This window comes from Liolophura sinensis, chromosome 2 (assembly GCF_032854445.1).
Source record: "Liolophura sinensis isolate JHLJ2023 chromosome 2, CUHK_Ljap_v2, whole genome shotgun sequence".
Classification (NCBI taxonomy): domain Eukaryota; kingdom Metazoa; phylum Mollusca; class Polyplacophora; order Chitonida; family Chitonidae; genus Liolophura; species Liolophura sinensis.
The window spans coordinates 24,872,138-24,896,309 of record NC_088296.1 but is presented as its reverse complement, the minus strand read 5'-3'; the positions used below and the strand labels follow the sequence as shown (position 1 = coordinate 24,896,309).

Genomic DNA, 24,172 nt, shown 5'->3' with positions numbered 1-24,172 from the left:
CACTTGGAACTAATTTTTGTATTGTGGATATTTGGGACCACCTTTTAGTATGTATAGTCTTTGTGTAATAGTGTTATAAATAAAGATGTGACTCGTGTTTGATAAATATATTTGCTCTAGAATTTGTTCTTTACAGCTGACAAATGTATTCAACCTGGTTTCTGATCATATTTATATTTTTAACTCATACATAACTCAAAAATATTATCATAATTCAGATTAAATGCACTTGTTTGGATGTAAACAACAAATTTACATTCAAATGAATGTATTAGACGTGCATCAAATCCTTCGTTAGAACATTATTATGCAATGACGGTAAATACCAAAGGTAGTCCGAAATACCCACCATAAAAACTATTTTCAAATACCCTTTTCTCCTGAAATAAAGATCGACAAAAATGTTAAAAACCATATTTCCAGGTAATCTTTGATGCTGTTTAACCTGATTTTGACGTCATTTTAATTTTTTTCTCCTTTAATGTTAAATCTAGTATTAAGTATTTAGCTTATCGGTGCGATTTCTGGTTCCGGTAAATGTTTGATTACACGGCACAACTAGCAGTGACATGCAGTGGGGATGTAAACGGTGCTTGAGATTGATGAGAAGGCGCTGAAATATTTTTCGTAGGCAATATTACAAAGTGTTTCACATTGTAAATCTCGTTGTTGTGCCACTGGAATCAGAGTTACATATTTGCATGCCGAGTCTAACATGACTGGGTTTCCCGATGCCTGTTACACCTACTGGTAGCCCTTTGGGGATTTTCACGAACGCCAAACACCGCCCAGTGGCTCGGTCAAACTGTCCTGAAAATATAGCCATGTAAATCACCCACCCGGACATTTGATTGTATTCACATTATTGTGCATCAAATGTGAGGACTTTGAACTATTCTGACCGGTGAGGTGTAATAAATTGTAATTAACACCACAGCATTAGTTTTTAACATATCCTGCTGGTGGAAAACGGTATTTTACTTCAGTTGATATACTGCTTCGTCTACGCGCAATCTTGCAAACCTCTGAATAATTGAACGTTAAAACCCCCAAAATATATACAGACAAATAATATTTTTACTCCTGAGTCCTGTGAAGCAAAAGTCAGGTGGCCTCTTTTGTCGTGTGACTTATTTATATTTCATGCCGCCAGCAAACCCCCTGTAATATAGTACATGTATGACCCTTCCCGTCCACCATACTCTTCCGTTCTGCCTCCGGGTCTCTGCGGGTTTTGACTTTGGACTGTTGACGTGTCTATGATCCAACCCCTTTGTGCTGTTATAAAACCAACGGGGTCCGTCGAGGACGTCCGCTGACGGCTCCCAGCAGATACTTACCTCACCTTTTTAGCTTCTTCAGGACTTAACCAAGCAAATCGCCCTGGTCACATGTTTAAATCTCCTGATTCTGTTCTAGTGCTTTTGTATGATTTGGGAGGCTCAGTAGTGTAGCTTTATTCCCACGTAAACCCGTTGGCGTTCATACCAATGGTGCACATTAAGTCGATGTAGAAACTGTGTTTCCGCGGTATATTTTGAACTAGGCGCAAAAATAACTTAGTAATCAAAAAGACAAACACGCAAAAAGAAAAAGAAAACAAACACATCTAGTGATAATGACAGAAATATAAATATAACTAATAATCAAGAAATTTTTATTTATTTGATTACTGTTTAACGCCGTACCTACAGATTGTACACTTATAGGATGCCAGCATAAACCACCGACCTTTGGCAAGTTATCTACGAACATTCTCACACGTGACGTACATAGGTGCACACCATGTTAGTGGGGGACTTTACATCTTCACAGAATGTCGCACTGCACTCTATTGTTACCAGGGTCCCACACACACAGAGACCGAAGGGCTCGAAATATTCACTGCCCAAAGCCGGATTTGAGCCCGAACCTCGTCTGTCTCGTGTTTTGTATAAACATGCGGCAGTCTATTTTCATTTGCCTATAACACATTTTTTCCTCTTGGACATTAGAAAGTGTCATTTACAAATAAATAGGACAAGGCTGAGGACGAGCATCGAGGAGAATTTGCCTGTCTGAAGAAAATTTGCTCCTTTATTCTCAACGTTCAAAGTTGGCAATAGGATAATAGTAATAATAAACATGTTTTGAGAAGCATCTAAAATGGTACCATCTTAGGGTGTCCGGAATGTTCTGGTTGAAAATAATGACAGTATCGGCCCCAATGACGTACCATCAGAAAATGGAAATTCTGAAATCCCAGAATCAGTCTGTAAATTCCCAAAGCGTGAAGCTTGGTCGGGGCGGCCATGGACGTTAAAGCTTCCCAATAAAATGATATTAATGTGCACTTCAAGAAGCAAAACTGACTATAGCTGTGAATTACACACTCATAAGGCTACTTCTTTCTTCAGTTCTGTTTTACTCTTTTTTCCTGCTATTTGGCAAGCAAAGCTCCAAACATGCACTGAAGTGACGTATGTCATAAAATCAAAAAATGGTAGCCTGTTGCAGTCACACTGAAGTATCTTCTCTTTTTGTGCATTTAAACAGTGCATAGTGTGGAAAATCTTGCCAAAATAATACAAAACTGATCACATTATAAAGTTATATGTTTTACATATGAAGACAACCGTTAATCAAAACGAAACTTTAAAAGCACGTAGAAATACACACATGAATGTTTCAGTAAAGACATTTTTCATTTTGTAAATTAAACATAACAGTGCCTGGTTTGAATACGGACTTTCGTTTTTGACCGGGGATGCATCTTAGGTGGGTTATTACTTAGCAACCATCTATTTTGTGGCCATTAACTTTTATGGATGCCTTGACACTTATACGATGGCGGCCAGCATTATTGTAGGAGGATACTGGGCAGAGCCCGGCGGAAGCCCTCGACCATCCGCACGTGGCTGACAGACCTTCTCACTTACAGCCGGATAGGAAGCCAGCATGAGCTGGACTTGAACTCACAGCGACCGCATTGGTGAGAGGCTCCTGGGTCCTACATCACCTACACATGGGAAGCAAACCAATTTATTTCTACATTGACCATTGTCATGTCCACACTTTTGGCACGTAAAGCACCTAGTCGGATTGGGTATGTGCATGTCTTATTGGACGCGCTGCGGACAAGTTGAGATCGACTGAGGACCATAAGGTTTATTAAATGTCGATGAGTACGTGCTGAGTTTGCTGTTACTGTCATTTTTTATATGTGAATCACCTGACATTTACAACCCCGTGAGATTTTAGTTCGGAGTACATCTGCTCCAGTCGATTGGTTGAATTGGACCAATCCAACTCCCGTCTTTATCTAAGCAAGGGTCATTGCCGTGTTGGGCTTGAAAATCTCGCAACACTAACCTGCCCTCAACAACTGGGATCCGGTCTCTTCCATTAAGGATCGCAACCCACAGCAAGCAGGTACGCCATGATCAACAGGTACCCCCCCCCCCCCCCCCGAGAAGATATGACTCTATTATATTCACATGGGCCACAGGAGGGAGCTCTAGGTTAGTCGCCTTGTGCGACAAGGTTGCCCAGAGGCCTGATTTTACCCCAGAGACTCCACGGGAGTAATGCCGCTTGAATTCAATGGGCAACTATTGTAGCTGTAGCCTAATCTCATTCTGTTTGGAACCGAAAGTGATAACACTTCCACATGCTTCCTGTTCGGCCGTAAATGGGAAGGTCTGCCACTAGCCTGCGGATGGTCGTAGGTTTCTTCCGGGCTCTGCCCGATTCCCCCCTCCCCCTCTTCCCCCACCAAAATAGTGCCCGCCGCCGTGTAAGTGAAATATTTTTGAGTATGGCGTAAAACACCAATCAAATAAATAAATAAATAAACTTACACGTGTTTTCTATTTCAGTCTGCCCAATTTGATCAACTCGTAAAACACGGCGGTATTTGCTTCGACAGGTAAGTCATTTTAAGCGGGATAGGTGTATTTAGGGTGGAAATATTTGTCAAGCTAAAAAGTTGTCTTTACCCACTGTCAAACACTGCTTAGTTGGTTGTGTCGTCCACACATCTACACAATATAAACAAGACGTACAGTAGAGAGACAAACCAGAGCAGCGACGACGGTGTGATAGCTGGCAAATGGTCACACGTAACTGTTGAAATACCGTCCCTGTCAATTTACCTCAGTCATACCTTTATTCTAACTATTCAAGTAAATGCGTGTATAGTAGCAAAATCACACGCCCCCTAGCACCATGGTTTAAACAGAATTAGGTAAAAAAAAAAGAGGCAGTGATGTTAATTGCGGACTGACGACTGGGGCGTCTTCGCATAGACACTACCCTCAGCCTGTGTGTGAACCTGTAACATCGTCGATAAACAGTCTGAATATTTATGTCAAGGAAAACAACTACATGTATATATACAGGGCGATGGTAGACCTCTATGTTGTTGAGTTTCTGAAGCTTTCACATTGAAAGGCCTTATGCAGAGTTATGTTGAAGGTCGATTACTGGCGGTGACGTGTCGCCTGTGGTACACAAAGCCCGAACGTATTGCCTTGATCATGCATCGGTGTTTATTGTTTACTTAACAATGTTCGGCTGTCCGCTCCAAATATAAACCTGTGGTTGGTAATGATTAATGGTTATAGGATATACAGTGCTCCTATTCTATATAGGTCAGCCCGTCTGTTATACCATAGCCTATACTAGTTGATCATGACGTCAAAGATTAGGAATGTCTGTATAGGTAAATGGTGCTAAAAGTAAATCGAATCTTAAAATTGTGTACGGATTTGCACAGATTATTTTCAACCTTACTATAATGTATACGGATAACGTCCCGGTAAAGCTGTCTGCTTTACAATTTTAAGACCCAGATGTGTATGTATCCATGACTAAGAGGCTACACGTATTATTAACTCCACACTCTTCACACAGACAGCTCTAGCTAATCTATAAGGAGGCCTACATGTATGTATACTGTCATCCTGACTGTCCAACCTGCTACTCCCTCCATTATCCGTGAGCTATAATGTCTGCTGATAAAGCTAAGCCAGTCAGGGCAGCCGAATATCTTACCTTTATAATACCTGGGGTTTTCTTTGTGGAGATATAACTGACTCTACTGATATAACCTATTTCTGCAATCTACCTGAAGTTACATATCTCCAATCAGGATTTTAGTGTGCCTTTAAAATGTCAGCATGACAAAACTGTAGACCATATGCTTACAATGCTTTTTGAATGAAAATTGCAATAGTTACCCTCCATATATGGATGTAAATGTTTTGGAAGATAACTCACTCTGAAAAATTGGCACTACCTTTAATGGATTGCTAAAGAATGTATGTGGTTTGCAGAAGATATATAAGTTGGAAAATGTTATAAAGTAACTAAGAGTTAACAATTTTATATTTAACCTCCTCGGCCTACAAACTTACATCACATGAATCAGCTGTTGTTTTGTTTTTTATTATTTATTTATTTTTTTAAGAAAGGGATACTGTGTAAGCAAGCATCGCAATAGTTTATCATCATTTAATGGGCAGTTTTATGACAGAAAATAAAAAAAGCAACTTTTCTGGGTGAACAAAAACAAATTAGCTTTAGAAAGGAATAAATCTTTTCTGGTTGGCCAGTAATTGATATATACTTCATATTTAAAGAGATATGGTGATTACCTCATAGCACTGAGTACAAAATTATGTTGACGGGTGGAAACCGTGACTAAACACGTAAGGCCCTTAGGTTGTTACAGATATTACATGACCACTTCAACACAAATGTGACTTTTTTGTTTGTTACAATATTAATAAGCAGTAAAACAACAAACAGTAGTATTCATCTTGTATTCTCTTTGGGTTTCTTGTACATGTGTGTCGGACGTGTTTTGTGTTCGCTATGAGTTTGTTGTACATACATCTAATACATTTTCAGCTCTTTGTGGGTTTACTGTACGTCTGATTCATCTTGCGTTCTCTTTGAATTTGAGTCACATGACATTTTCACTCAGTAGCGAGCTTGTACAGTTCTCAAAGGAGAAAGTTTTAGTTATCACCCTGAATGTGCCTAGGCTTGGTACAAATGCAGTTTAATTTTCAGCTCAATCGCATCAGCTACTCTGGAGAAGATTTGTTTAGGTTGGCACAAAATCCAATGTGGCCACCAAATGTCACCAAAAGCCAAAAAGCAAAACTTCAGATCCTTTTCTAAAGTATACTGAAGTTTCAGGAATGTACCATTTGTTGTTTTCTCATAAAATGTATCACAAAAATGCCGAGAGTAATAATAGGGCTTCAAGCCCAAGGATTTAATCCTGTATTGCTGCGGATGTTCGTGGGTTTCCACCTGGGCTTGGCCCGGTTTCCTCCCAACATAAAGCAGGCCGCGTCGTATAAATGAAATATTCTTTAGCACGGTGTAAAACTCCAATCAAATAAATACTTAAATCAAACTTGTATGGCTCGAACCCCTAATAATCCATACTATAACACTAGGTGTTGCAAACTTTTACTTTGGAACCCTAAGAAAAGAGCAGTGATGTTAACTATTATATATTAAACGTTCCTGGTCTAGAACTAGCTGTCCAACTAAATCTAAATCATAAGTGAATTTGTATCTGATTTCTTATGTTTGCGTGGATCTGAATACGAATATCAAACCATCTATCTACATATATTTACACATTACAGTCTTAGGTAAGCCATGTTGGATGTGCTTTAAGCTTTGTAGCATATTGACTGTTTGCGAGATATGCCTGCTGTATACTAAAGATTGGCTGGCCGCAACGTATAAACGGTTTACGGGCGAGGTCCCACAGGCATCCCGGCTGAGCCTCAAATCTTGATGATGGACAGGATTCAACATTTTTAGATGCGATTTCCTGGCGGAATGGTAAATGGTGGACCCAAGGTCCAATTTAAACCTCACAAAAGATCGATATAAACTGTACAGAAGTGACCGTTCAGCACCCATGTCAGTGCTGGGCTGTACTGTATACGACCTTATTTATATCAACAGCCTTACTTAAACGTCGTTTTGGGAAATGGCCTTGCGATTGTTTACCTCGAACGTTGACCTTGGTTGACGCCTGGTATACGAATGTTTCGACGCATACATTTGTACATTTAGCTTTAAGAATTTTAACACGGGGGTGAAAGCGTAATCTGCTATCAAATATGACTCCTGAAAATCTGTTTTCAGTTCTCTGGTTCACCATAAAAACTTGGAATCGAGATGAAGTTCCGTGTAGAATAAAATGTATATCGATGGTTTTAGAGGTAGAAAATCTAAAACCATTTTCAACTGCCCATTTCTTGGTCTTATTGAGACAAAGCTGCAGCTGCCTTTTGTATGTTATTCATATTTTAGCACGGTAGCCTATAAGGAAATCATCAACTTATAAAGAAGCCTCTGTACCAGACGTTTAAGTTTTGACAAGCTATTAAGTTTGAAGCTAAACAGTGTTGGTGATAGTATACTACCCTGGAGTACACCTACTTTTCGTCATGAGAGTCAGAAAGATTGTTCCTACCTCTACCCTAAACTGACGATCAGATAAAACTTCTGATATATGCATAAATAATGACAAGCGATAAACGATAAGTCGTATATGAAAGGTCCTTTAAAACACCGTATTTCATTGCGGTGTCGTAGCCCGTGACCTATTCAAGGTCGAAAAATATTGACACCACATGTTCATTATTTATTATATCATTACGACTAAAAGTTTCAATGCGACAAACTTTAAATCGACTTTGAGAAAAACCACATTTAATATTAGACAGTAAATTGTTGGTTACTAAATACCAAACAAGTCTATCTTTTATTATTCGTTCCATACCCTAAACCACTCTGGTAAGAGCTATTCGACGGTAATTAGACGGCACACTATGATCCTTACCAGGTTTGGAACCGGGAAAATACACGCCTCCCTCCATAGCGGTGGAAAACATTACCACTAACCCAAATGTAATGATTAACCAAACCCAAGAGAGTCCCCAGTGGTAATAGATGACAAACGGGTTAGAAACTTGATAACAATTCCTGGATTTATTGTGTTGGTGACGTTTTGATGTAGGTTCTTACATCGTTATCAAACCATATGAACACACAGAGATACAAGACAACATATATACAGTCACTAAACTCCTAACACCTCTGGGCAATACTTCCAAATCTTACATAAATGACTCAGCAGAATTTTGTAACAAAATTAAAGACATTCCAGGCACAGCCCAACTGATCAGTTACGACGTCATCGACCTATTCACCAATATCCCTAGAGAAGAATCCCTAGACATCATACGACAGAAGCTGAACAGCGGACAACACCCTCTCAACACAGCCATGAAACCTGACAGCATAATCAGCCTTCTGGACTCGTGTATGCATTCCATCTACTTCACGTGGGGGGATGACATATATGAACAACTCCACGGTTTACCGATGGGATCCCCACTTTCACCACTTATCTCCGAAATATACATGACAGAATTTGAGAACAAAGCCTTAGCTGCAAGCCCCATCAAACCGTTGTGTTGGTTACGTAAGGTAGATGACACATTCGTAGCACTAAACAACGACTGACAACCCCCAGTCCCTACTTGACCACCTCAACACCCAGAACAACAGGATACAGTTCACCATGGAACAAGAATGCAACAAAACCATACCGTTTCTGGATGTACTTATTAGCAATACGTGAATTACCAATCCAACCAAGCTAATCGGATCAAGAGAGGAATAATATCTACCCTAACAAAACGAGCCCTACAGATATCCAGCATCAACCTCCAAGAAGAAATAAATCACCTCAAAACAGCCTTCACCACCCAAAACCGATACCCCCCACAATTAGTGGAGAGAACGATCAACAAAACCCTCAATCCGACTAACAAGACCAGAACAACGCGACCCGACCACCCCAATATATATATAACAATTCCGTATATAGGCACCCCGAGCTACCAGATAAGAAGACTCCTGCGTGACAAACTGAACATACAAACAACGTTTACCTCCGCCTCTAACCTTAAAACCCTACTCAAAGCCAATGGAAAAAAACAACCAACCCATAGGGAAGAACCCAAAGGATCTGTCTACTGCATTAATTGTGATTGTCAACAGCAATACATTGGAGAAACCGGTAGACTACTCAATATCAGAATTGCAGCTCACATGGCCTCAGTAGAAAAATTAGATGGGAAATCAGCCCTCAGTGACCACATCAGAGCCCATCCAGAACACCAACTCCAATGGAACACAGTTCATACCCTACAAAACAACCAGTCAGATTATAAAAGAAGGAAACTGCTGGAAGCCATCATGATCCGACGACACAATCCACAGCTTAACCGAGACAGCGGGTACCACCTACTGAGCGCCTACAATGATCTCATCAGATTAGACAGTGACCGCCTTAAACCCTGAAGCCATTAAACCCTGAAGCCATTACCCTGAAGTTACTATCTATGCTACATTGTTGCCAGTTGTTGACACCACTCACTCTCTTACTGTATATATGTTGTCTTGTATCTCTGTATGTTCATATGGTTTGATAACGATGTAAGAGCCTACATCGAAACGTCACCAACATAATAAATCCAGGAATTGTTATCCATAAATAATGCCTCTGTCAATCTATACCATCCCAATTCCTAAATGCCTCTGAAAGAAGGGTTAGAAACTTACAATAAATATTACTATGACCACACGTACTATAAGTTGTTATGACCACAAAATTCACATAATAAGGCCCACCCTGAGGTAAAGATAAGGAAAAATAAGGTTTGATCATAATGTGGAGAATTGTTCAGCATTTTTAGTGCTGACAGCTAAAGATTCAGAACGTCCTGTAGCAAAACGATGCTATTGCTCTAGGCACAGCTATTGATGATTGCGCTGGAGATGTTTAATTTATTTACTTATTTGACTTGTGTTTTACACCGTACACAAAAATATTTCACTTATATGACGGCGGCCAGCACTATGGTTAGAGGAAACCAGGCAAATCCCGTGGGAAACTATGACCATCCGCAGGCTGCTGCAAGACCTTCCTACGTACAAGCGGTGAGGAAGACAGCATGGGCTGAACTTGAATTCAGAGAAACCGCATTGGTAATATTCCCTTGGGCCATTGCGTTGCGCTGGCACACTAACCACGGAGGCCGCGAGATGTTAAAAAAACTTAGGTTAAGTGATGCCTTGATTAAGTGCAGAGTCAGATGAAGACGTAATTTTATTCACAGGCGAGTTAATTCTTTCACAGATATTGTTTTAGGTTTACGATCACCAATCATCGGCAAGTCAGTGATATTTGGGTGTCAATAAATGTTGATACTCTCTTGACCACATTGGCAAATGAAGTTTTCAGGACAGTGCTCAAAGAACAAATGAGGCGATGATCTTCTTGAAAAGTTGTATGGTTTGGAACTTGGAAGGTAATGGCCTGTTTCTCTTTTATAAAGAGTGAACCGTCGATAGAGGAGGGCATATGAGCTTCGTCGCCATTTCAACATTTTATTGTCTTAGTAGAGGCAAATCCCCATAGCCTTCTCCTGCACATCGGAAACAATACAGTTTATTTCTACCTTGGCCATTACCAAGCCCAACTTTTGGCATGTAAAGCATCTGGACGGTTTAGTTATGTATAGGTCTACTTGGGCAATGGACCGGGCCGATAAGTACGTATTGAGTTTGCTATTACTGTCACTTTTACATTGTGAATCGCTTGACATTTACAACCCCTTGTGATTTTAGTTCGGAGCACATCTGCTCCAACCGATTGGTCAAACTGGGCCAATCCGATCTTCAGTCTCTAACTAAGTAAGAGACGAAGTGGAGAGGTTGGGCTTAATAATCTTGCAAGACCGTTCTCTTCAATTAACGGTATCAACCTAGGGCAAACAGGTAGGACTACTCCTGTATGGCCCCTCATGCAAATATAGAATTGAGTCTATAATATTTCATCGATGCCACACGACAGAGCTCTACGTTACAACAAACTTGCCAAGAAGACTGAGGTCCAATTCTTTTCAGCCCGGGGATCCCATCAAGGTAATGCCGCTTGAATTCACTGCCAAACTATTGTAGCTATAGCCTAATCTCATTATGCTGGTCTCATGAAATAGATCCGACAGTTCTCAACTATATTTCCAACGTATTCTGTTTAGAACCAAACGTGATAAATATAATGATTTGAACCGATTTGGTGAAGTAATTTTGTGGGAAACCGACTGTTTGTTGAAACGTGACTTTCACATATAGACGTAAAGTTAATGGCGAGGTGCGGAAACCATTCTTGAGATGTCACAGAGTATAAATGTGTAGGCCTCCAAATACACTGAGGGATTTACCGCCCTGCACAGATCACGTGCATTTCTCAGAACCAAGTATTTTCTGTTTCAATCTGCTGTTTCACCAAGCTGTGAAGCCAGGTGAGATTTGTGTCAACAGGTAAATTCTGCAGTACGATTATATGTAGTTTGGATGGAAACGATCACTCAGGTTAAGGAGTCGTCTTTACTTGATCGTATCACCGACTGTCAGACATAGCTTAATTGGTCTGGGTGTCCTCAAATCGACACAACGTAGATGTAAGAATGGGCGTTTCCTTTTATAAACTTTAACATCAGCCATGTCAGCCTGTGTGCGAACCTCTAACTGTCGATATCTGCGTATCAAGGAAAATGACCAGTACCGATCTTGTCACGATATATACAGGGCAATATTACGTTATCAATGTGAGGTTCTGAATCTTTGACCTTGAATTATGCAGGTATTATGCAGTTGTGCTGAAGGTCGATTACTGGCGGTGACGTGCCTCCTATGGCACACAAAGTCCGAATATCTTGCCTATATGGATCACTGTTTGTTTACTTACAACGTTCGCCTGTCTGGTCCAAATATAAAAAAAACTCTGATAACAGTCCGTCTGTTAGATGATATCCTATGTCAGTTGTCATAGCGGCCTCCTTGGCCCAGGGTAACAGCACGCCACCACGGCGCAATAACCAAAAAGCCTTCCACCAATTGCGATCGCTGTGAGTTCAAGTCCAGCTCATGCTGGCTTCCTCTCCTGCCCCATGTGGAAAGATCTGCCAGCTTCATTCGGATGGTCTTGGGGTGCCCCCTCCACCCCGCTCCGTTTTCCTTCCACCATAATGCTGGCTGGCGTCATATAATTGAGGTATTCGTGAATACGGCATAAAACATCACTCAAATAAACAAATAAATATTGTTAGAGGTAAATTGTTAGGACAGTTGATCTGTGAGCTATCCGATCAGTTGTAGGTAAAACCGCACTCTGTAAATAACGGCCAGTGCATGCGAAGACCAACATTTTTAGGATTATGTGCACATTCTTGAGTTCGGCGTAAAACACCTGTAAAATAAATAAATACAATCTATTGCTCATAAGATCAAAGCTAAATAATGTGTGTATACATAAATGGTTCTAAAAGTAAATACAATCTGAATATTATGTATGGATTTAGACACATTATCTTCAGCCTTACTATAACATGTATAGATGATGTCTCCGTGCCTATTGTACAATGTTAACACGCAAATCTACATATATATATATATATAACTTGAACCAAACTGCTGAATTCATTTAAGGAAAACTTTTATGTTTGTTAAAATATTGCATTCGCATGTAAAGTTAAAAGGGAACTGTGCGAAGCATTGTGAGGATGTCAGAGAGTGCAAAAGCATATTAAGGGATTTACCTCCCCTGCTTAGATAACGTGTATTACTCAGAACTAAGTATTTTCTATTTCAGTCTGCGCAGTTTCATCAAGTAGTGAAGCACGGTGGGAATTGTTTCTACAGGTAAGTCCTGTAAGATGAGGTAGGTCTGTGTTTATGTCGGAATGTTTCTGTCAGGTGAGGGTGTTGTCGTTTACTCGATCATTTGACCGTCTCTCAGACAGTGTTTAATTGGTCTGGTCGTCCTCCATTGGACAAGAAGTCGACGTACGACTTGGGGTGTGTCTTTGAATAGACTCTACTCTCAGGCCTGTGTGTGAACCTTCGACACCGTCTATCAACAGTCGGAATATTTTCTTCTTAAGGAAAATGATTGATTTATTTAAGTTCCACTTCATACTGTTTAATTATGTCGACCTTCTCACTATACCCAGGACGATAATACGTTATGAATGTATTTGTCTGAAGCTATGACCTTGAAAGGCATAATGTATGGTTTTGCTGAAGGTTATTGTTTGCCGGTGACGTGTTGTCTGGGGTTGGGCCTACAGACATGTAAACAGCCAGAACAACCCGCATGTAAGGATCGCTGTTTGTTTATTTACAATGTTCGCCGCTCTGCTCCAAATATAAAAACTGTCTTAGTCAAAAATTGTTTAGTTAGGATATTCATGTTCTCATATTCCAGGCGAGGCAGAAACAAACACCATTTTTGAGGTGTTCCGTTTGACCCGACTCGAGTTTGATCTTTGGTCTCCCGACTTCAAAGCGGACTCAAACATAAGGAACGTATTACACTGTATAAGTAAATCGAATCTTAAAATTATGTACTGAATTGCACGCAGGATTTTCAAAGTCACGCAACTAAAAGGGTACATCCATGATTAACTCAGCAGGCATAACAACCTAGCCCGCTGATCACCAATAATGGGGTATGTAACCTGACACAGCTGAGCCAGTCAGAAAAGCCGTATACTGCATGAAGGTCTACTTATACATTAGCTCGAGCTGTGTGTATGGAGATATAACAGACGCTGGCCTACTTCTGCAGTCTACCTGAGGTTACATATCTTCGATCCAGGCTTTTTGGTTCCCTCTAAACTGTCCCTGTCATAACATTGTATCTAACTGGACATGTAACTCACATTTCTATGGCGGAGCGAAAGCTGCATTTACGCTTTAAACATTTTGTCTGATCAGTGTTGATCGAGGGTATAGCAGCTCTGTTGTAGTCTGTACTTCTGTGGTTTCTGACAATAACATAATAAAACACTGGGAGCTGGAAGACTTTGACCTTAATTCATATCTGTTTTAATCTAAGTAAGAAATGTTCGTGTTAATCGTCACTATTAGTAATGTGATATTTATTATATTTCTAAAATTCTGCAGATAGAGATGTTCCAAAGGTTTGGGCCTATTATCGTACAGTATTTAGGGTCAAGTTACCTTCGTGACCACACAAATCTGCTAATTGTGGGTGGGAGCTATATACCTATCGAACACATGTGCCCAAACCGTCTTGACCATACCTTTGTCAAAAATGTCTCTTGTGCGTAATGAAAGGTAGAATCGCTAATTTTCTAATTGACCAGAATGGATTCCTTTCCGGGAAAGCGACATGCACATACTCTCCTCGTACATGTATAGGCGCTTTAATGCTTCTTAAATGAGAATTGGGGGATAACGACTAACAGTGCTGTACCCAATATGTTGTTGGACCACGAGAACAGACGGAGGCAGTGTGCTGTCTTGAACGTTAATATTTTTGTAAGTAGGAACACCCTCACAGGTGACAGTCTGAGCAATTTGCCGTTTTTATTTCAGGAATAAAACCCGAGAGAATAATGGCCGAAAGCAAGCAGAATCGAGATGATGTTCTCACATGTTCTGTATGTATGGAAACATTCCGGGAACCAGTAATGCTACCCTGTCAGCACAGTTTTTGTAGGGAATGCATTGGTTTATATGCTGACAAGTCCAAACCTGTACAGACAGATAAGACCTCCGGAAACACTGGGAATGAGGACGTTCATCAGCAGATAGCATGCCCTGTGTGTCGGGCACCGACCAGTCTGGGGAGAGAAGGTGTAGCTGGTCTGCCTCCCAACTTTCACCTGGCGGAAATTGTGGAGAAGTTGTCTGCTGTAAAGGTTGAGGATGACATCCCATATTGTTCAATGTGTGAGGACAATCATGCTAAAGCTGTCAAGTTTTGTACTAAGTGCGATATGTTCTACTGTCAGGAATGTCTTGCAAATTACCATCCAACGAGAGGGCCTCTAAAACGGCATCGACTGATTTCCTCCCTGGAGTACCTCGCCCAGGAAATCTCACAGGGTCAAGTTAGCAGGGACCACCAATCAACTCAGCAGCCGTCCTGTGCCAGGCACGGTCAGCCATTCGGCTTGTACTGTGTACCGTGTCGGATGGTGATCTGTATGGGGTGTGTGGTTGACCACCCGGAACATGCTGTGCGGGATATACCATCTGCAGCTGAGAAGAACAAGGTAATGCGAAAAGGACATTTGTATATCATCCATCAACCAAAATAGATGTTCAGAGTCAATAATTGCAACGTCAATTCCCTAAAAAATGATTAACACAAACCAGGAAAATAATTAAGAAATTGAGTAAGTTCAAAATTACTTTGGAACCATGCTAAGAGAAGTAGTAAACAGTTTTCAATGATGTTAGAAAGACGCAAGGAATGTTCTATTCGAATAACTTAAACCACTATCTAAATCGTGTACCATGCTAGTATATAAATCGATACTCAAAATAAATATGACATGATTTGGAACTATATATTCACCCAAAGTTTTTCATCTTTAGAGAAGAATGGGGCTTTTTGTCCTGCACTGTAGTGAGTCGTTTGAAATGCGGATTTGTTAATGTACCGTTTTTCCCATTACAGCTAGCTGTTTTGAACAAGACTAGCGAACTGGAGAAAGTCTTACAAGAAACTAAAGAATCACTGTCAGGAGTTACGAGGCTGCACAATAAGATACAGGTTGGTATTTTCCATGACACCTGTTCAGCCTGTCTTGCAAAGCATACCTGGGTGACTTATTTTGACTATTTAGAGTATTGCTATCATTCACAAGTCCAGGTAACACACACCTGTCAATTATCTAGTCTTGATGAAGCTGTCTTCTGTCACATATTATACATGTAGATTACAATTAAAGAGTTAAACCTGAACAGTGACGACTTTTTATAAGAGCTTAAACAGGGGAATGCACGGACTGGTGCGGGAATTCATTTGCGTGAAGGACGAGTCTATTTTACCTATTTCTGGTTTATCTAATCAGACTCAATCATATCATATTAATCGTATCATTAATATGACTTTCTTCTCATTGACACACACGCAATATGCCCACCTCGGGCAATTCCATTTGATATATCATCGCCGATCATACGCTGTCATAATAATATCCATAATATATATACGTACACCATTTGATCTGATGGGGCGACTCGTTTGCGTTTGAATCAGCCCCAGGCATCTGAGGTACTGTCCGAAGCATCTAAGGCTCCACCATCTCGCCCTGCTCGGAGCATCATTTGTTGATGACACGACCCTTTTGGGGATTGAACCACGTACCTTAGGGTTTGATTCGACACTTACATGTACATCACTGGACTACAGGGAAATCCCCTCCATCCTGGAGATGCATTGTAGACACAGCTGTATGGGGCTTATATTTCAACCTGTTACACATACATATATAACTTCTTGAACACACAGTTCTAAAGATCTGGATGAGGTAATAAACGATTTTTTTGTTTGGCAGGAAAACCAGGAACTTCACACTCAGGAGGTAGAAAAGGCTTATTGTGCAGCCTTGGAATCTTTACAAGCCTGGAGACAGCACTCCATAGATGGCATAAAAACCCGCTGTTCACAGTGGAGTGTGGATTGTAGTGCTATACTCAAACATATTCAGCTACAGACCCAGGAAATGGAGAGGATGGTACAAGCTTCCAAAGATTTCTTAGCGTCAATGGACGTCGAGATATTACAGGTAAGTTAAACATGCACATTCTCTAACACTGGATCTGCTGCCTCAACTCCAGATGTTACCCATGACCCAGCCACCCTTAGAAACTGTGACCACGTGTTCAAATCCACCTCATGCTGCCAGATCTACCAAAGTTTTAGATCCTGAGTTCATCAGCTTTATTTTGCTCAGTGGTACCCTCCGGTCGCTGTCCACTTTTCCACCCATAACCGTACCACTGTCCGATTAAAGTAATATGTAATGTTAAATTATATTTTATGCTGTTTTTCAAAAACATGGTTTGTATGTAAACAGATCTTTGTGGAAAATTGCATTGTATGAAACACCATGGAATTTATTAACCGGAATTGAGAGTTGATGTGGACTATGTAGTAAATCAGGGAATGGTGTAAATCTTTGAATTAAAAGCCAAGGGTGCCTGTGTACTTGGAGAGGTAAGACATTTCAGTTATAACTGTGTTCTTGCTACATGTTGAGGTGAAAGTATAGCTACAGTATCTCAGTTTGGGTTATCATCTTTACATGATTTAATATGTGTTTTCAATTCTGTTTGTTGACAGGGTTCCACGCTCTTCACCAAAACGTATGTATAAATGTGTTATACCTCTCTAGGATTGTTATGCATGTACACATGACAATAGTAGATGTGTTTCTGTAACATTGAGTACCAGCACTGTAGTTGTCCAAAACATGACCCAAGTGTAAAATATATCTAGTGTTCAAACATACGTTTGTCAAATCAGATCTAACCTACTAGGGATAGTACATCATAGCATTCTAGCTATGTACACAAGATTACTACACGACTTTGTCTCTTTGTTTTCTCTCCTCTTCTCACAGAATTGATGACCAGCTGAATGAGATAAAAGCACATCTGGAGGAACATGAGGTCGGCAAACAGAAGCTTCTAGCTTTTGTACAGCGTGACCTTGTTGTCCCTAGACACGTGACAGTAAAAGAGACAGTGGAAGAAAGTCAGGACTTAGAAGCAGCAGTCAATGTACAAATGTCACGCCCACGTGTTACAAGTAGGTTCTTATATGTATAAAATGTAGAGTGTGCCTAGAGGACATAAACGACTGTAGGGTTTACATTATTATGTGCATGGAGGACAGACATAAAATGGATAAGGTGCACAGCCGTTTGTGTGCAAAACACACGATAAACTGTGTTAAGGAAACAAACGGATATGAGCTGCAATACAGTTGGGTGCCCCAAGAAAATGAACAGTATTCAAAGAGAAACGAAAGTGATAAGAGTTTACAAAAAGCACAAATAATATGAGGTGTACGCTGTTGTGTTAACAAAACACAGACTAATGTCAGGTTTACAGTAGGGTGTGGGCAAAAGACACAAAGTAAGGCAAGGTGTACAGTAGGGTGTACAAAAAACACACAAACTAATGTCAGGCATGGATTAGGGTGTACACAAAACATAAACTTATGTCAGGCATTCATTGAGGTGTCCACAATAAACACAAACTAAGCTGAGGCATGTATTAGGGTGTTTACAAAACATAAACTTATGTCAGGCATTCATTGAGGTGTCCACAACAAATACAAACTAAGCTGAGGTATGTATTAGGGTGTACACAAAACATAAACTTATGTCAGGCATTCATGGAGGTGTCCACAACAAATACAAACTAAGCTGAGGCATGTATTAGGGTGTTTACAAAACATAAACTTATGTCAGGCATTCATTGAGGTGTCCACAACAAATACAAACTAAGCTGAGGTATGTATTAGGGTGTACACAAAACATAAACTTATGTCAGGCATTCATGGAGGTGTCCACAACAAATACAAACTAAGCTGAGGCATGTATTAGGGTGTTTACAAAACATAAACTTATGTCAGGCATTCATTGAGGTGTCCACAACAAATACAAACTAAGCTGAGGCATGTATTAGGGTGTTTACAAAACATAAACTTATGTCAGGCATTCATTGAGGTGTCCACAACAAACACAAACTAAGCTGAGGTATGTATTAGGGTGTTTACAAAACAGATACAAACAAATGTGAGGCAGACAATAGGGTGGGCAAAAAGATACAAACTAAGCTGAGGCATGTATTAGGGTGTTCACAAAACATAAACTTATGTCAGGCATTCATTGAGGTGTCCACAACAAATACAAACTAAGCTGAGGCATGTATTAGGTGTTTACAAAAAATATACAAACTAATGTGAGACATGCACTAGGTGGGCAAAACAGATACACACTAATGTGAGGCAGACAATAGTGTGGGCAAAAAGATACAAATTCACGTGAGGCATGCAATGTGGTGGGCAAACAGACACAAAATAATGTGAGGCGTGCATTAGGTGGGCAAAAAGATACAAACCAACGTGAGAGATGCTATAGGGTGAGCAAACAAGATACAAACTAATGTGAGGTATACAGTATGATGTGCAGAGAAGACACAAACTACTGTGAGATATAGGGTAGGGTGTGCAGAGTCTAATGTGAGGTATACAGTAGGGTGTACACAGAAGACACAAACCAATGTGATGTATGCAGTAGGGTGTACCCAGAAGGCACAGACTAATGTGAGGTATACAGTAGGGTGTGCACAGAAGACACAAACCAATGTGATGTATGCAGTAGGGTGTACCCAGAAGATACAGACTAATATGAGGTATACAGTAGGGTGTACACGGAAGACACAAACCAATGTGATGTATGCAGTACGGTGTACCCAGAAGGCACAGACTAATGTGAGGTATATAGTAGGGTGTGCACAGAAGACACAAACTAGTGTCAGGCATATAGTAGGGTGTGCCCAGAGGACACAAACTAGTGTCAGGCATATAGTAGGATGTTACCAGAAGACACAGACTAATGTTAGGTTTAGAGGAGGATGTGTACAGAAGAAACAAACTAATGTTAGGTGTGCAGTAGTGTGTGCACAGAAGACACAGACTAATGTGAGGTATACAGTAGGATGTGCCCAGAAAACACAAACTAATGTGAGGTATACAGTAGTGTGTGCACAGAAGACACAGACTAATGTGGGGTATACAGTAGGATGTGCCCAGAAAACACAAACTAAAGTAAGGTATACAGTAGGGTGTGCCCAAAAGACAAAAACTAATGTAAGGTAAACAGTAGAGTGTGCCCAGAAGACACAAACTAGTGTGAGGTATATATTAGGGTGTCCACTGAAAACACAGACTGATGTTAGCTATAGAGGAGGGTGTGTACATAAGATACAAACTAATGTGAGGTATATAGTAGCGCGTGCAGAGAAATTTCAGAGTAATGTTAGGTATGCAGTAGGGTGTTGCACAGAAGACACAGACTAATGTAGGGTATACAGTAGGGTGTACACGGAAGACACAAACTGATGTAAGGTATACAGTATGATGTGCACAGAAGACACAACTAATGTGAGGTATACAATATGGTGTGCCTAGAACACACAAACTAGTGTGACATATATGGTAGGGTGTGCACCTAAAACACAGACTAATGTGAGTTATACAGTAGGCTGTGCCCAGAAGACACAGACTAGTGCGAGGTAAAAAGTAAGGTGTGCCCATAAGACACAGACTAATGTGAGGTATAGAGGCGGATGTGTACAGAAGACACAGACTAATGTGAGGTATAGAGGAGGATGTGTACAGAAGACACAGACTAATGTGAGGTATAGAGGAGGATGTGTACAGAAGACACAGACTAATGTGAGCTATAGAGGAGGATGTGTACAGAAGATACAAACTAATGTAAGGTATACAGTAGAGCGTGCACAGAAGACACAGACTAATGTGAGGTATACAATATGGTGTGCTTAGAAGACACAAACTAGTGTGACGTATATAGTAGAGTGTGTACAGATAACACAGACTAATGTGAGGTATACAGAAGGGTGTGTACAGAAGACAGACCAATATGAGGTATACACTCCGGTGTGCCCAGAAAACACAAACTAATGTGAGGTATACACTAGGGTGTGCACAAAAGACAAAGACTAATGCAAGGTATACTGTAGCGTGTACACAGAACACACAAGCTAATGTAAGGTATACTGTATGATGTACACAGAAGACACAACTAATGTGAGGTATACAATATGGTGTCCCTAGAAGACACAAACTAGTGTGACGCTGAAAACACAGACTAATGTGAGGTATACAGTAGGGTGTGTACAGATAACACAGACTAATGTGAGGTATACAGTAGGATGTGACCAGAAGACACAAAGTAATGTGAGGTATACAGAAGGATGTGTACAGGAGACAGATCAATATGAGGTATACAATCCGGTGTGCCCAGAAAACACAAACTATTGTGAGGTATACAGTAGGATGTGACCAGAAGACACAAACTAATGTGAGTATACAGTAGGATGTGACCAGAAGACACAAACTAATGTGAGGTATACAGTAGGATGTGACCAGAAGACACAAATTAATGTGAGGTATACAGAAGGGTGTGTACAGAAGACACAGGCTAATGTGAGGTATACAGTGGGATGTGACCAGAAGACACAAACTAATGTGAGGTATACAGAAGGGTGTGTACAGAAGACACAGACTAATGTGAGGTGAACAGCAGGGTGTGTACAGAAGACACAAACTAATGTGAGGTATACAGAAGGGTGTGTACAGAAGACACAGACTAATGTGAGGCATACAGTTGGGTGTGTACAGATAACACAAACTAATGTGAGATATACAGAAGGGTGTGACCAGAAGACACAAACTAATGTGAGGTATACAGTAGGATGTGACCAGAAGACACAAACTAATATGAGGTATACAGATGGGTGGTACAGAAGATACAAACTAATGTGAGGTATACAGAAGGGTGTGTACAGAAGACAGACTAATGTGAGGTATACGCTAGGATGTGTACAGATAACACAGACTAATGTGAGGTATACAGAAGGGTGTGTACAGAAGACACAAACTAATGTGAGGTATACAGAAGGATGTGACCAGAAGACACAAACTAATGTGAGGCATACAGAAGGGTGTGTACAGAAGACACAAACTAATGTGAGGTATACAGAAGGGTGTGACCAGAAGACAGACTAATGTGAGGTATACAGAAGGGTGTGTACAGAAGACAGACCAATATGAGGTATACAATCCGGTGTGCCCAGAGGACACAAACTAATGTGAGGTATACAGTAGGATGTGACCAGAAAACACAAACTAATGTGAGGTATACAGTAGGATGTGATCAGAAGACACAAACTAATGTGAGGTATACAGAAGGGTGTGTACAGAAGACAGACCAATATGAGGTATACAATCCGGTGTGCCCAGAAGACACAAACTGACGTGATGTATAGTAGGATGTGACCAGAAGGCACAAACTAATGTGAGGTATACAGAAGGGTGGTACAGAAGACACAAACTAATGTGAGGTATACAGAAGGGTGTGTACAGAAGACAGACCAATATGAGGTATACAGTAGGGTGTGCCCAGAAGACACAGACTAATGTGAGGTATACAGTAGAATGTGACCAGAAGACACAAACTAATGTGAGGTATACAGAAGGGTGGTACAGAAGACACAAACTAATGTGAGGTATACAGAAGTGTGTGTACAGAAGACAGACCAATATGAGGTATACAGTAGGGTGTGCCCAGAAGACACAGACTAATGTGAGGTGAAAAGCAGGATGTGTACAGAAGAGACAAGCTAATGTGAGGTATACAGAAGGGTGTGTACAGAAGACACAGACTAATGTGAGATATACAGAAGGGTGGTACAGAAGACAGACCAATATGAGGTATACAATCCGGTGTGCCCAGAGGACACAAACTAATGTGAGGTATACAGAAGGGTGTGTACAGATAACACAGACTAATGTGGGGTATACAGCAGGATGTGCCCAGAAGACACAAACTAATGTGAGGCATACAGTAGGATGTGTACAGGAGACAGACCAATATGAGGTATACAATCCGGTGTGCCCAGAGGACACAAACTAATATGAGGTACACAGTAGGATGTGACCAGAAGACACAAACTAATGTGAGGTATACAGAAGGGTGGTACAGAAGACACAAACTAATGTGAGGTATATGGTAGGATGTGACCAGAAGACACAAACTATTGTGAGGTATACAATAGGATGTGACCAGAAGTCACAAACTAATATGAGGTATACAGAAGGGTGGTACAGAAGACACAAACTAATGTGAGGTATACAGTAGGCTGTACCCAGAGGACACAAACTAATGTGAGGTATACAGTAGGATGTGATCAGAAGACACAAACTAATGTGAGGTATACAGAAGGATGTGAGCAGAAGACACAGACTAATGTGAGGTATACAATAGGGTGTGTACAGAAGACACAGACTAATATGAGGTATACAGAAGGGTGTGACCAGTAGACACAAACTAATGTGAGGTATCCAGTATGATGTGACCAGAAGACACAAATTAATATGAGGTATACTGAAGGGTGTGACCAGTAGACACAAACTAATGTGAGGTATACAGTAGGATGTGACCAGTAGACACAAACTAATGTGAGGTATACAGTAGGGTGTGACCAGAAGACACAAACTAATGTGAGGTATACAGTAAAGTGTGTACAGAAGACAGAAAAATGTGAGGTATACGCTAGGATGTGTACAGAAGATACAAACTAATATGAGGTATACGATAGGCTGTTCCCAGCAGACACAAACTAGTGTGAGGTAAATAGTAGGGTGTGCCCAGAAGACACAGACTAATGTGAGGTATAGAGGAGGATGTGTACGGAAGATACAAACTGATGTGAGGCATACAGTAGGATGTGCCCAGAAGACACCAGCTAATGTGAGGTATACAGTAGGATGTGCCCAGGAGACACAAACTAAGGTGAGGTATACAGTAGGGTGTGCCCAGAAGACACAAACTAATGTGAGATGTACAATAGGGTGTTCACAGAGGACACAAACTAATGTGAGATAGAAAATAGTGTATGGTTCATGTAAAGTGTTCTGTGAGTTCAGAAGTCAAAAGGCATTTAGTAGGCCATCCTTAGAAATTTAAAGCTATATACAGCATGGTTTGGTAAAAAATAAATATAAATGTAGTGAATACAACATTATGGTTTTATCCAATAAAAGGGAAAGTACATTGCAGAGTTGTGTATTAGCAGCTGTACAGTTAAAACAGGACAGATAGTAGGGTGTCCCTGGATGTTTACAATATGTGCACAAATCAGTAGGTGTACAGTTAGAACAGGACAGATAGTAATTTTCCCCCTCAGTGTCCCCAGTATGTGCACAAATAAGCAGGTGTACAGTTAGAACAGGACAGATAGTAATTTTCCCCCTCAGTGTCCCCAGCATGTGCACAAATCAGCAGGTGTACAGTTAGAACAGGACAGATAGTAATTTTTCCCCTCAGTGTCCCCAGTATGTGCACAAATCAGCAGGTGTACAGTTAGAACAGGACAGATAGTAATTTTTCCCCTCTGTGTCCCCAGTATGTGTACAAATCAGCAGGTGTACAGTTAGAACAGG

The 24,172-nt window shown here is 40.6% G+C and overlaps 1 protein-coding gene across 3 annotated transcripts in view; it reads left to right on the top strand.

Annotated features, from left to right (window-relative positions):
- The first annotated feature begins 3,380 nt into the window (after positions 1-3,380).
- LOC135462706 (E3 ubiquitin-protein ligase Midline-1-like) overlaps positions 3,381-24,172 on the top strand; it is a 96,269-nt gene continuing 75,477 nt past the window's right edge. The window contains exons 1-7 of one of the 3 annotated variants that reach the window (XM_064739930.1): positions 3,381-3,411; positions 3,858-3,907; positions 12,743-12,792; positions 14,494-15,176; positions 15,584-15,679; positions 16,467-16,697; positions 17,255-17,277. In XM_064739930.1, the coding sequence (XP_064596000.1) occupies positions 14,514-15,176; positions 15,584-15,679; positions 16,467-16,697; positions 17,255-17,277 (1,013 nt within the window). In that variant the 5' untranslated portion in view covers positions 3,381-3,411; positions 3,858-3,907; positions 12,743-12,792; positions 14,494-14,513. Of the gene's footprint in view, positions 3,412-3,857; positions 3,908-12,704; positions 12,793-12,974; positions 13,249-14,493; positions 15,177-15,583; positions 15,680-16,466; positions 16,698-17,254; positions 17,278-24,172 lie in introns of those variants that run through there. The other 2 variants (XM_064739932.1, XM_064739931.1) reach the window with 2 other exon arrangements.